The sequence below is a fragment of the Abrus precatorius genome, unplaced genomic scaffold (genome assembly GCF_003935025.1).
Source record: "Abrus precatorius isolate BTA unplaced genomic scaffold, Abrus_2018 Scaffold6, whole genome shotgun sequence".
Classification (NCBI taxonomy): Eukaryota; Viridiplantae; Streptophyta; class Magnoliopsida; order Fabales; family Fabaceae; genus Abrus; species Abrus precatorius.
Genome location: NW_020874406.1, coordinates 15536157 through 15549798, shown reverse-complemented (window position 1 = coordinate 15549798; position 13642 = coordinate 15536157). Strand labels below are relative to the sequence as shown.

Sequence of the window (13642 nt, the reverse complement as noted above, 5' to 3'; positions counted from 1 at the left end):
GCGCATATGTAAGACAGTCTAAGTCTATTATTCTATTTAGAAGTATATTTATAATTTTATTCAATAATTTTTAGTATAAAGTAGGATTTTAAATAAATTTTTAGATCATATTAATTTAAAAAAAAGTTAGGCCAACTCATAAAATAAGGTCTATATAAAAAATTATTTTACCAAATTAAAAAATGGACCAGGGACCTTTGCAGTTTGTGGACGGGAATAAGAAAGAAATTCAACTTCCCACGTGGACGTGGAAACAAACGGCGTTAGACGCCAATCAACATGCAACGATCTCATCCTTTCCACACAAACTCTCTAAGCACACACCACATACCATAAAGTACATCTTCATGCTTGTGTTTTGCCCTTCTTCCTTTTTCATAATGTCCATACTACCACTCATATTCCTTCCTTTACCCTCCATACACTTTCTTTTCTTACTCACAACAAAACCTTGTTTTGGGAATTCACTATTTGTTGGGTTAACGTTGCTTGGAAACTAATATGAGGTTCAGGTTCTAACTCTATCCTTATTATTCCACAATATATGTTTTTCAGTTCAGCATTGAACTTTCTTACTTGGAAAGAGAAAAAAAGTTTCAAAGCATGAAAAATTATTCTTCTCTCTCCTTCACTCCATGTCCTGAGGAAAATGTGCAAGGAATCTACAAATATAAAAGATGACCTTGAGCCTATACTATCATTCACTCAATCTGTTAACTTCATCATCAACTTTAAGATAGAGAAATTTTAGTGAGCTGGAAATCTGTCTCTGCCATGGTGGATCGTGGTCAAGAGAAAACCGTACCTGATGGTTGCGACATGTCTCTGAAGAAGAAGGAGCTTCTTTCTAGTGCCATGAAGAGAACAAGCGAATGGTATATATATGCTTCTTGTCTTATACAACTAAGATGTATTTAATTAACCTGCTTCTCTCGTGTGCTTTGGTTATTATCTTCTGTTGGATAGAATGACCAAAACCATGAATTGACCTACTTAATTACAGGATTTTTTCTCAGGAGATTCCAAGTGATGTCAAAGTTCAAGTTGGAGAAGCTTCCTTTTCGTTACACAAGGTAGTGAACCAATTCAAACACCGACTCTTTGATGCATGTATCTAACTTATTGGACTGAGAATAATTCAAGCACAGGGTACCCATTTTTCACTCTTGTTTGTTGTCAATCAACTATTTACTAGTTACATACGTGCCTTGTTTATTTTTGTATCCCATTTTTTTGTTGCTTGTCAAAAAGTAGAATTTGAGTCAGGAAGCAAGTAGTATGTAGACGCAACATTGTAGTGTGTCGAATTGTTATCATGTTGGCCATCAATTAATTTTAATATTGAATTCTCTTACACTGTAATTGCAGTTTCCATTAGTCTCCAAGTGTGGATACGTTAGGAAACTGGTATCAGAATCTAATGATGCTGACGTTTCAGTCATTGAACTCTCTGATGTTCCTGGTGGAGCAGAAGCATTTGAACTGGCAGCAAAGTTCTGCTACGGGATAAATTTTGAAATAGACATTGAAAACATTGCTATGCTGCGGTGTGTGGCTGAGTATCTTGAGATGACAGAGGAGTATTCAGTTGGAAACTTGGTGGGAAGGACTGATGCATACTTGAATGAAGTGGCATTAAAGACCATTGCAGGGGCTGTGTCTATTTTACACATGTCAGAGAACCTCCTTCCCATAGCAGAGAGAGCAAAATTGGTGAGCCGATGCATAGATGCAATTGCATATATAGCTTGCAAGGAAAGCCAATTTTGTGCATCTGTAAGAAGTGACAGTGGCTCTGATGGAGTGGCATCTTCCATTGCATCAAACCAGAGGCCAGTAGTTGACTGGTGGGCTGAAGATCTTACTGTACTTAGAATTGACATTTTCCAGAGAGTTATAATAGCAATGATGGCAAGAGGGTTTAAACAGTATGCTATTGGTCCCATTTTAATGCTCTATGCACAGAAATCTCTACGAGGTTTGGTGAGATCACTCACTAAAAAGATGAAAAATGTTAAAAGCAAATATGATTTTACTGATTCAGTCCTTAACTCGTTGTTTTTGCTTTTTCTGAGGAACAGGATATATTTGGAAAGGGAAGGAAGAAGATTGAGCCACGACAAGAGCATGAAAAGAGGGTTGTTTTAGAGACAATAGTGAGCCTTTTGCCAAGGGAGAGGAATGCAATGTCAGTAAGCTTTCTTTCTATGCTGCTTCGGGCAGCAATATATCTTGAGACAACAGTTGCTTGCAGGCTTGATTTGGAGAAGAGAATGGCCATGCAATTAGGACAGGCTGTTTTAGATGATCTTCTCATTCCTTCCTATTCTTTGACTGGGGACACATTGTTTGATGTGGATACAGTGCAGAGGATCATGACTAATTACCTAGAATCGAAAATGGGAACCCACTTTGTCTACAGTACGGATGATGAATACTTTTCTCCTCCACAAACTGACACAGAGCGAGTTGGAAAGCTAATGGAAAACTACCTTGCTGAAATAGCCACCGACCGAAATTTACGAGTACCAAAGTTCATTTGTCTGGCAGAATTAATTCCAGAACAATCAAGGCCAACAGAAGATGGAATGTATAGAGCCGTAGACATCTATCTGAAGGTGCATACCGCAACCCTTTTTCTATATCAAATTAATATACCTCTGATTTGTGAGGAACTTAAAGTATATTTTATTTACTTAATCAAAATGAACTGGCTTTGGTCCTAAATTCTAATCTTATCATAGTTTATCTGCTGCATTACACAATAGGATTTACAACAGTGTTGTCATCAAATTCAAGGACTTCTGTTTTATTATTTTGCTATAGAATGCTTTACATGTAAGTTTATTATGAATTACTGCTGATAAAGTTGGATTTAACCATTCTCAGGCTCATCATGCTCTTAGTGACATGGAGAGAAAGAAAGTTTGCAGTGTGATGGACTGTCAGAAGTTATCACGAGAGGCGTGTGCACATGCTGCTCAAAATGATCGACTACCTGTCCAAACTGTGGTTCAAGTTCTCTACTATGAACAGCAAAGACTTCGTGATGCCATGAATGGCAGTGCAAGTGGGGAATCTCCTTCAGCTAATTCCAAGCTGAATGTATACTCCGCTGATCTTCAATTTCATCCAGTTTCAAACGAGCTCTCGAGCTTACGAAGAGAAAATGAAGACCTGAAATTAGAGCTAGTGAAGTTGAAAATGAAACTAAAAGAGATTGAGAATTGCACACTTAAATCAGCAGTTAATAGTCCTGTGGTAAATGCTTCGCCTTCTGCCAATAAGCCTCCTTTGCCCCGAAGATCATTCATAAGCTCAGTGTCCAAAAAACTTGGGCGGCTTTCTCCTTTTATGCGTGCTGACGGTGCCACACCTTTTGCCATAGGTCGATCAAAACCAAATAAGAATCGACGCCACTCCATTTCCTGAGGCCATTGATAGTTCCTGGTTCCCACTGGATATTGTGCAGACTAAAGGTTCTTCCTTAGTTTCGTGGGCTTGAAAATACAGGGTTAGTCTTTCCAAGTTTTTGCTTTATCTGTGTGATACCAAGTAGATTGTATGATTCTGATCTTTCAGTGTGAACTATATTGTAAAGGATGGTGAAAACCGAAAAATAAAATATAATTCTTGAGTTGGATCGCAGTCCAGCTGGTGAGTTACAATAATAATGGTGTAAACAAGAATAATAAACTAAATTTAACATTGGTAGTCCATGCGAGATTGGTGATTCTTCCTATCAGTCACGCATAAGTCAGATAACAATCCCAGATACCAGCATCTTCTTTGTTTGCAATACATAAAGGCATATATTGGACAAGTCAGGGGATTTATTTATCTTTTCATGTTTTCAAGTGTCATGGCACGTTGCTGACAATAATTCATACGAAGTTATAATAACGGTCATATAAAATTAATCATGTAAAATTATCTGTGATCAAGAAGAAGGAAGGATAGCAACGATACCATCGGCATTTCACACAATCTTAACAATGAATCACGATTATTAGAAACAGAAAGGAAAAACTAAATCATGAATCGAGGGTGTGAAAATCACCCAGGCACTTTCACATTTATATGTGGGATAAAAACATTAGGTGGGTCAAGTTGCTTCTCGCAGCGACATCGTGTCTTCATAAAGTTAAATGGACCATAAAATCACTGGAAGAATACAAAATCTGATAACAGCGGTTGGTGGGGTCTATGCATAAATTATTAAGTCCTTTCAGATAAAAAGCTTCCGGAAAGGGAATAATAGACTAATAGTTCAAGTGACAGCCTTGCAGTGTCGGTGTTGATGTCTAAAGCCTAATCATAATGAAAAGAAAGATATCATGGTTCTGTTTCAATTCATGAATATTCTAAAGGCGTGAAATGTAGTAAGTTAAACATCTTTTAGGACAGACTTTACCTGAACTTGTTAAAAGATGTTTGTTTGGAAGAGAATATGCTGTCCATCTGATGGTAGACAGGAAGTGGATCTCCAACTTCTTGTTGGCTTCTAAGTTCATGAATAGTGGGTGGAAAATAAAATTAGATTAATGAGAGAAGAAAATTTGCGTACCTACCTAATGTTTCTGGAAGCAACAATAATATTATCAGATGTCTCCTATTTGGAATGACCCCTCACCCACAACTTCAGTTGTTTTTTCAACCATCTGCATATGAAACCCATACAATTGGGGCAAGGATGAGCTGAAGGAACCTTGAAAGGATTTTCTCCACTTCACATTGGCAGAAGCATCCTCTATCATAAGGATAGACAAATTTTGTTATATTATGGAAAGATTACTGTCCAGAGTTGCTCTTTTGAAAGGTAGAATTTCAAGGTGGGGACGTAATTAAATAATTTGATACACAACGGAGGATGGCATATAAGTTTTCTTCCTGCACAGGGCTAACAAGGGATTTAATAACCTCATAGACATGGCTCCATGTTTTATGGTTTCAGAGGCAAAGAGTATGATGTAAATTTGAGTAGTAACAAGACCAAGAAAATATCGTACATGTGATTCTTGAATTATAATTGGTTTGTTTAACCATGAAAACAAGTAACCTTTATACAAGACATCATCAAACCCCCACCACACTTGAAAATTGCACAGAAACATCATTCACAAAGTTAGTTTTAAACAGTAATAAAATACATAGCACATCGACCTTGGAATATTTTTAGGTCGTGTTCAGACTCAATACTTGAAAAAAACCAAGATGGGGATGTTTTGATCTCTCTTGCCTTGATTGTTCTTCAATATCATAACTGTTTCTAATTCCACTATGGCACCCTGAGGTTGAATGAGGCACCTGAACAAAACCTATCATGCCTCCACTTAATTCTTCTCTAGTTGCATGACTGCTATGATGGGTCTTGCATCTTGTTTTGTTTATAAGGCTGAATCCAGTAGAAGAACACAAACCATGTCTTCTATCTGAAGTTAGTGCTGTCTCCACTTTCTTACGGTTGTAACTTGAAGGACCTAGTGTTAGCTCAATCTCAGTCTCATTCATAAACTCCATAATGCCATCATCGCTGTCTGATTCTGTCATGTCCTCCATAGCAGGTCTTTCAAGATCAAAGTTCACTCTAGGATTCTTCTGTGCACCTTTATAATAACCATTTTGAGTCAAACCAATCGCATTCTTGAAGTTCCACCCTCGTTGGTTTACTTCCATATTTTTCATCAATATCTTCTGAATCCGATACAAACGGTGAAGTTCATGCACCTGTAAAAACATTCTCAGGGTACTCGAGGCTTTATTGAAACTGATTAAAGACAAATATCTCAAAGGAACAGAAAGAGCCAAAGAGTAGTAGTACCTGCTCTTTGAAAGTGTCTTCGTGTTTTAGCATGGTCATCTTCAGGTATTCTTTGTCGCAAGGCCTAATAAGCTTCTCCATGTGAGATCTGTTCAGCTGCTGTGGTAAAGTAAAGTCCTTTTGTTGGAATGTTCACAAATGCATTTTTATGGTATTCCTCCACCTTCGTATCAGTTATCAATGTTCAGCTGAAATGAGGAAAAATCTAACTTAAAGAGTAGTTGATCAATGAAAAATTTGTTTTTGTGTAGAATAGGTTGGTGGCAGGAAAATACTACAATAAATTTATTAGCCAGCGTAAAAAATATATATACTTTTATATCTATTTCCTCTTATAATAATTACATTAATTCATTCTCTCTCTTTTTTGTGTTTTTTTATCTGTTTTTCAGAACATCATATTTTACTTTCTTTCTCTTCATTTTTTAGGTGTTTTCTTCCGCTTATTTTACACCCACTAATAATTATTTTGCACCAAAGATGAGGACATCAAATTTTTGGACCACAATTGAATGAAATAAAGTCTCAACAAAAAAAATATCTTCGGATACCTTTATGTGTCGAATTTTCCTACCATAATAACTTCCTCCTCTGTATATATTAATAATATATGGAGACATGATGTCATTATCCACGCTATCCTTCCAATTGCTGCGATATTTAAATCCATTAATCAATGCAATGTTTTCTCTTCTTTTCATATGCCTAGTCTAAAAATGCTTAATGTAATATCATTAAAGTTATGGCCATACAGAAACCTATGAACTTGACATTTCAGACCCTGCATTTCATTTATCTTGGTATTTGTTAAAATCGTTAATATTTCATACTTGAACGTTTTCGTTTCCAAAAGTTTAAAAGAAGCAAGTAATTTCGGAAATTCTTTGTTGCATTTTTCACCATGAATTCATAGTTTGTGCCTCTCATCATGCCAAACCATATTCATCATGTATGAGACAGCATACTTTCACCTTTAAGAGACTTTTTATCAGACGCTTGTTATATACCCACGCTCCAATCTAACGTTACTAACGTGACAACCTGACTTTATATTATCACTGCAATGACATGATATAAGTTCCAGTCAAACAAATTAAAGGTTACTTGGTTTTAGGAAAAAAATTTAATTACAAAATAGTGGACTCTTTGTTTATATGGAAAATAATGAAAAAATTACCAAATTATGATATTTTGGACAAAATTACAAAAATATGATAATTTTTTAAAAATTACCGGTGACGTTTTTTGGTACTTTTAAATTTTATTATTATTTTTAAAAATTCGTTACTGACATTTTTTTTTTTTTTATTTTATTTTTTAAAAAAATTGTCACTGGTGAGTTTTAATTTTTTATAATTTTTAGTATTTTTTTTAAAAAATTATCACCGACAATTTTTAAAATTTTACGACTTTTCGTTGTTGTAGTTATCACTACCTACACTAATTTGCGATTTCTTATCATATTTTCGTTATTTTTTTATAATAATATTTTAGTATATATAATTTATAAATTCCATATATAAAAAAATAAATCTAAAATAGTTACTTTATTGTTATTTTATTTTTAAATATTTTTGTATGAAAAATATTACAAATAAATTTTTTCTATTATAAATTTTTCACGATAAAAATCTTTAAAAATAAAAATAAGATAACATTTTTATAATTAAATTTAAAATAGAAAGTATTTCTTAAATAAAATAGCCACTAAAGCTCGTTGATGTTATGCAAATAGCAAAAAATCAATGACTCGTGAGGCCCAAACCAAAAATTTTGCAGGCCTGGGGGAACGAAAGAGAGGTGTATGAGCTTCAAACTGGTGGTGGAATTAAATTTTAAAAAGCATATGAAACATAACTGCTACGATGAACATTGGATTAATTTTATGAGAGCCTTCTCCTAACCAAAGGAAGGTTAACACAAATTCACTAAGCAAAAAGTAGTAAGAAATAGAATGTAGCTTCTGACCTGTGAGAATGAACCGAGGATTACCTTAACTTTATGTCCTGTCTAAGAAGACAACAAAAAGAGCTCTCTCAAGGCAAGAAGCTCCTAATTTCACCACAACTTGAGGGACAACCTTGTTTATTTGAGAAAGACTCTGCTAGTCTGCTCTCACAGTGTTGGAGATTAAATACTATAATACTAAAGAACCATTGTGGGATTTAAGATCCTCTCTCAAAGTCACTCACGGAAATCAAAGTACTATTGCATGAGGGTTGAGGCATGCCAAACAAATCCCAGTGTCTTGACCAATGCCATTCAAGTTTTGTGGAGGAGATGCCTGAGACAGGTCCAGCAATGCAGTCATATTAAATTAACTTTCAAGAAAAGAAGAAACGATGTATTATATTATTATTGTAATAGTTTTTATAATTGTCGAGGATCACAAGGCCTTGGTATTACTCCAGACAAATCATCGTTCATCAACATAACAGCTTAATGTGCTGAGGTGAATCACATGCATCTAAGTTTCTGCATAACAGATCTCAGTTGTAATAAAATAATAAGAATAAACAAATTGCAATTGAAGCATGCTGTCTATACGAAGGAACTTGGGTTGCCTCTCATTAGACACTGACAAGTAGATCCTGACCGTACGATAAATGGGTACCTATTGTGACTGTTCAAACAAGGAACTACCACGCGATCTCGAATTTAAAAGGGGACTAAAAATAATAGGTTCATCGCATCATTAATTCATTCTATGCTATTTCATTGCATTGATTGAGCAAGAGAGAATTATCAATTATGGATGCTTGTACCTGCATCATATAAGATATGTGCAATATACTGTTTGATGTGTATGTGCTAATCAATAATACACCAAGTGTCCTTTATATAAAACAACTTACAAGCGTACCATGCGAATATATAGGTACAATGGAAATAAAAAATAAACATTAGATGCATGTATGTTCGCCCTTGTCAAGATGACCACACGCTTATTAGGTTGCGCTTCTTCATTTTTAGAATGTGAAATATACAGTACACGAAGGTTAAAATTAAATTTTTTAAAAAAAGTAGAGGAAATTGAAAAAGATGGACATGGAATGGAAGCACGCGTTGCCGGGGCAGAAAGGTGCATTCGTATGGGGCAGTGGGTCCTTTGGTAAGTAAAAAGGCTGAGCTACGCGGGCTTATGCTGTCAATTTGGTCCCACTTGAATTGGATATTCTATGACCATAGTCCCCACAAGGAACTCAGAAAGTTTATAAAGAAAAATAACTCTTAATGTGATTAAAAGAGAGAGCCAAATCAACGTGGGGAAAATATTTTATAAACTATATTATCTATATCAAATTGTTTTTTTGTTATCAGAAATATTTTGTTAATAAATGTCTTTAAATTATTAGTTAATAATTTAATAAATAAAAAAAATCACTTAAAACTGTGATAAAACGTATGAATAACACTTTAAAAAAATGAGGGATGGCGTTATCGTTATTGTAATTCAATTTCTATTTAAGAAATTATGGATATCAAATGAACAATTATTACCTTTTTATGTTAAACTAAATTGAAAGTTGTGTCTCAACCAGTATAATTTCTAAACTAAAAGGAGTGGGTAGCAAAGCTGGAATAATCCCAGTCGCTTAATTTAAACGTGCTAAGTGGTACCTTTTTTTTTTTTAATGAATCTCATTTATTTTTTGTTCATTTAAGAAAATAAGAAACAAATTATAAAATATAGTAATGTTTTTAAATATCAATTGGTATCTTGATTAAAAGTAAAATATTTTTTATCAAAATGTGTAATAATTTGTTCCAACATATTTTCTAATATTTTTTATTCATTAATTTTTTAATTAATGTGGCTCGTGTTAAAAAATTAATTTATTAATACGACCTTTGTTATTTTTTCTCTCTTGTCTATAATAAATACATAAAGTATTTAAATATTAAGCACAAATAAATATATAATAAAAAAAGTGATATTTAATAGTATCTTAGAAAAATACATTAAAAAAATCAAAGGTAGGCAGATAATAAACAAACTTTTTAATGCAATCTCATTGACTTTTTATCTTAAAGAAATTTTACGAAACTTTGTTTTATTCTCGTTTGTTATCATAATATATTTTTATAATAAATTAAATGTTATATGTATATATTGTCTTAAAATATAAAAAATAATAATATTATCTCTATTTAATAATTAGAAAAAACTAAAAAATCAAATTTACCTATTTAGCCTCTAATTTTGGAAGCAGGGAAACATGTTCTTCTAACTAGAACAACGCGGGGAGCATGCCTGCACTACTTTTGCTCGATCGCCTGTCACTGTCGTAGTTTATTTCGAGGAAACCGCAGAAAGCACCAATATACTTAAAACGAGCTTGTGAATGCAGTGTTTGTGCGTGTGTGGCAGAGTTCGTGAATGTAGTATTGTTTTTTAGTGATATTGCTTGAATTTTTTTATTGAAAAATGATAAAAGTAAACGACTTTAAAGTTATGCAATTTTTTTAAAGATTTTATTATTAAAAAACAAGGTCACTAAATATTTATTTAAGCTATTTTCGATATTTTTGTACTTTATCATACATAAACCTCCTTTAATTAATTAATTAGTCAAGAGAAACTTGTGTTAAAATCAGGAAAGATTGATATAAATGAAAGAAGTATATAGTATTATGTTATTATATAAAATTTTAAATGTGACCACAGGTAAAAATAATAAAAATTGTCAAATATAATTCAACCAAAAGTTCTTCCATCACAGTTACAGTTGTTAATATAGATTCGCAAAGAAAGGCATATAAATTAGTTAAATAAAAATAAATTTTTTCATATTTTTTACATTTTATTTAAATATCATATCCTTTTTATTAACAATTAAATTAGTGATATATTGTATTCAACATAATGTTGTTATTAAATATTATAAAATATTTATAAATGATAAATCTAATTTAAATAATTAAAAATATATAAATTAAATATGAGTGATTGAAATTTAAAGAACTAAAATCATTCATAAATTAAATTATGAGAATCAAAAGATCAGTGAAGAATCAAGTGTTTAAACAAAATTAAAAAAAATTATTTTTGTAATTAAATAAATATTCGTCGAAAGACTCAAAACCTCCTATTAAGTGAATTTATGCCAATAATTTATAATTAAATTTCAAAGTACTTTACAAAATAAGTTCCACTAAACCAGAATTCAATTTTCAAGTACTCAAAGTCACATTTGGCTTAATTTAAATAACTTATTATCATAAATAGTTCGTCAATCAAGCCGTAATCGAAGAGCCAATTGCTGTTTTTTGAATTCAATTTGACTAAAACCCTAAACCCTGCCTACGAAGAGATTTGGGGTATTTATCCGGTGTTTCCCCCGTTGTGGTGAAAAAAGAAACGTCGATGCCTTCCACGAGTTGGATTCTGTGTTGAAAACTTGGAAGAGGTTTGCAGGTAGTGGTTGTCTACGAATACTTTTTCGGTGAAGGCTTCTACAAGTGCTTCATCCAAGGAGAATACAATGGTGGAACGGAGGTCTAGAGGAAGGGGTAAATTTGGTGGACATCTTGGAAAAGTTCTCAACAATTCCACATCGTACTTTTTTACAAATTTTCCACTTGTTACTGGTGTTTCAGCCTTGTGACGAATATTTCAACGGTGGGGAAGGTGGTTGATGTTTTCATACCTCAAAAGAGTGATAAACTAGGACGTCGCTTTGGTTTTGTGTGTTTTGTGGATGTGGCGGAAGCTAAGAGTTTGGAGGCTAAACTTAGATCTATTGTCATTGGCAGAATGCGCTTGTCTATCAATTTGACAAGGCATGCAAGGGAAAAAACTGTGGGAACAAAGGTGTCTGCGAAGGGCAGTGAAACGAGACACTCCTTTGTCATAGGAGCTACAAAGACGTCAGGGAATACGTATGCGGAAAAGCTTAAAGCACCCCGTCTAATTGAGACACACATAGGGAAGAAGTGTGTGGAAAAGAAGAAACCTTGGGCTCACCTTGAGTTTGAGGTGGATGAAGGGCGAATTGAGGAGTGTAGAGGTGCTATGGTTGGACGCCTTCATAGAAAACAGGATTTAAAAAATATGCGCGGGGCTCTTCTGCGAGAAGGTATGTTGGATATTAATCTCACAACCATGGGAGATGATATAGTGTTGGTGGAATCTGATGCGGGGGTAGATTTAGTGGATACAGTATCGCTCAACAAATTGTGGTGGGAGAAATGGTTCTATGATCTACGAGAGTGGCACCCAAGTATGGTAGCTGTGCGGAGGGTGACTTGGGTACGTTGTTATGGGGTCCCTTTGCATGCTTGGGGTGAATTATTCTTCCGTAAGTTGGTTTCTTCGCTTGGTGATTTTATCCAGATAGACCAAGTCACGGCAGAAAGACGACGATTGGATTATGGGAGGATACAATTAGGTACTACCATTGCTGAGCTTATCAAGCAAAACATTACAGTGAAAATTAATGACCGTTTTTACTCAATAGTCATGCTTGAAGAGCATGCCTGTGATGTATTAGCCGCAACAGAGGAAGGCGTGGCTAACTCTTCTGAGGACGGTAATAACTCTTCTGAGGTTGGTTCAATGGAGTTGGAAGCGTTGATAACTATTCTAGTGAGGAGGAGGGTGTGCTGGAAGGTGATATCAGAAGTAAGGGTCGTGTGGTTGGTTCTGTGATTAGGGGTGAAGTGTCAGCAAAAGGGTGTTTGGTGGATGAGGGTTTGGGGGCTAGTGGTGTGGATGCTACGGGTCCGACGGTGGCTATTTGTGATGCTGTAAATGAGCCTTCTGAAAATGTGGAGAGAGGAGTCCAAATAGTAAGAGATGGATTGAATTTGTCAGACCCGTTTGGATTAGATGCATTGATTTGAAAAAATCCAAAAACACGGGATATGAAGACAATTGGGACAACGCAAGTCGATCCCGTTCAATCCAAAAATGAGAAAGAGAGGGTCAATGTGCGTGAATCCCTTCAGAAGGCACGCTCTGTGAAAGGTAGTCGAGGTAATGAAGGCGGGAAGAGACATAAGAGCGCAGTTTTCATAGAACCTTCTCAAAAAAACCCTAAGAATCATAATAAAGAAGCGTCAATGCCATCGCAACTTAGAGGACAGGTATTGCTAACTGATGAAATCTCAGCTAATGCTTCCAAGAGCTTCGACAACTCGCATCCTTCCAATCCTTCAGTGGAGGTGGGGGAGCGAATTGTTGCTACAGATTGTGATGATGAGGTAATGGCATCGAAGTTACTAGACATTGGCAAGAAGGTTGGTTTGGTTGTACATGGGAATGATGAGCAGGTTCGAGAGAAATTGATTGAGATGGAGGTACGTGATAGAACGATTGCGAAAGAATATGGGGTTCGCTTTGATACTAAATGAAGATTGGCTCATTTAATTGTAGAGGGCTGGGGAGTGCGGTAAAGCAAAAGAAGGTGTGTGAGATTGTTCGCTCTGAAGGTCTGGAGTTCTTGGCGATTCAGGAAACAAAACTTGAAATATGTAATAGTAATTTATGTACGCGTTTGTGGGGTTCTGTGAATTTTGATTGGTGTGCCTTGCCTTCCATTGGCAGAAGTGGGGGTATGCTTTCACTTTAGGATACTTCCAAATGTAAAATACTTTTCTCCTTTTCTGGCACTGGATTCCTGGGTGTTTGCTTGCAGGTATTGGCTACTGAAAACCTATGTGTTGTGGTGAATGTCTATGCATCGTGTAGACTAAGTGAGAAGAGAAAGTTATGGGATGATTTGCTCATGACAAGAAGGGGTCTTGGCAAATTTATGTGGTGTATATTGGGTGACTTCAATGCTGTGAGACAAGTGACAGAGAGGAAGGGTTGTCAGG

At 34.9% G+C, this 13642-nt stretch overlaps 3 protein-coding genes across 3 annotated transcripts; 2 read left to right on the top strand and 1 right to left on the bottom strand.

The window, feature by feature from the left end:
- Nucleotides 1–491: 491 nt before the first annotated feature.
- On the top strand, nucleotides 492–3716 carry LOC113868661 (BTB/POZ domain-containing protein SR1IP1). Its single transcript, XM_027504457.1, has 5 exons — nucleotides 492–875; nucleotides 1004–1073; nucleotides 1369–1983; nucleotides 2082–2618; nucleotides 2890–3716. The coding sequence occupies exons 1-5, from the start codon at nucleotides 775–777 to the stop codon at nucleotides 3430–3432; spliced, it is 1866 nt and encodes a 621-aa protein (XP_027360258.1). The 5' UTR covers nucleotides 492–774; the 3' UTR covers nucleotides 3433–3716.
- A 1282-nt stretch (nucleotides 3717–4998) lies between these two features.
- Nucleotides 4999–6164, bottom strand: LOC113869469. The gene is made up of 2 exons (XM_027505793.1): nucleotides 5822–6164; nucleotides 4999–5727 (listed from the first exon to the last, which is right to left on the bottom strand). Exons 1-2 carry the CDS (start codon nucleotides 5900–5902, stop codon nucleotides 5176–5178), a joined length of 633 nt encoding a protein of 210 aa, XP_027361594.1. The 5' UTR covers nucleotides 5903–6164; the 3' UTR covers nucleotides 4999–5175.
- A 5143-nt stretch (nucleotides 6165–11307) lies between these two features.
- On the top strand, nucleotides 11308–12667 carry LOC113870247. The gene is made up of 3 exons (XM_027506839.1): nucleotides 11308–11381; nucleotides 11423–12371; nucleotides 12422–12667. Exons 1-3 carry the CDS (start codon nucleotides 11308–11310, stop codon nucleotides 12665–12667), a joined length of 1269 nt encoding a protein of 422 aa, XP_027362640.1.
- Nucleotides 12668–13642: the final 975 nt, after the last annotated feature.

Excerpts from the sequence above, each read along its gene's own strand:
- LOC113868661 (XM_027504457.1), top strand. The coding sequence starts at position 775 with ATGGTGGATCGTGGTCAAGAGAAAACCGTACCTGATGGTTGCGACATG. Across the intron at positions 1,074-1,368 it reads CTTCCTTTTCGTTACACAAG|TTTCCATTAGTCTCCAAGTG; the intron begins GTAGTGAACCAA and ends CTGTAATTGCAG. Across the intron at positions 1,984-2,081 it reads AGAAATCTCTACGAGGTTTG|GATATATTTGGAAAGGGAAG; the intron begins GTGAGATCACTC and ends TCTGAGGAACAG.
- LOC113869469 (XM_027505793.1), bottom strand. The coding sequence starts at position 5,902 with ATGGAGAAGCTTATTAGGCCTTGCGACAAAGAATACCTGAAGATGACC. Across the intron at positions 5,728-5,821 it reads AAGACACTTTCAAAGAGCAG|GTGCATGAACTTCACCGTTT; the intron begins GTACTACTACTC and ends ATGTTTTTACAG.
- LOC113870247 (XM_027506839.1), top strand. The coding sequence starts at position 11,308 with ATGGTGGAACGGAGGTCTAGAGGAAGGGGTAAATTTGGTGGACATCTT. Across the intron at positions 11,382-11,422 it reads GTTCTCAACAATTCCACATC|CCTTGTGACGAATATTTCAA; the intron begins GTACTTTTTTAC and ends CTGGTGTTTCAG. Across the intron at positions 12,372-12,421 it reads ACGGTAATAACTCTTCTGAG|GGTGTGCTGGAAGGTGATAT; the intron begins GTTGGTTCAATG and ends AGTGAGGAGGAG.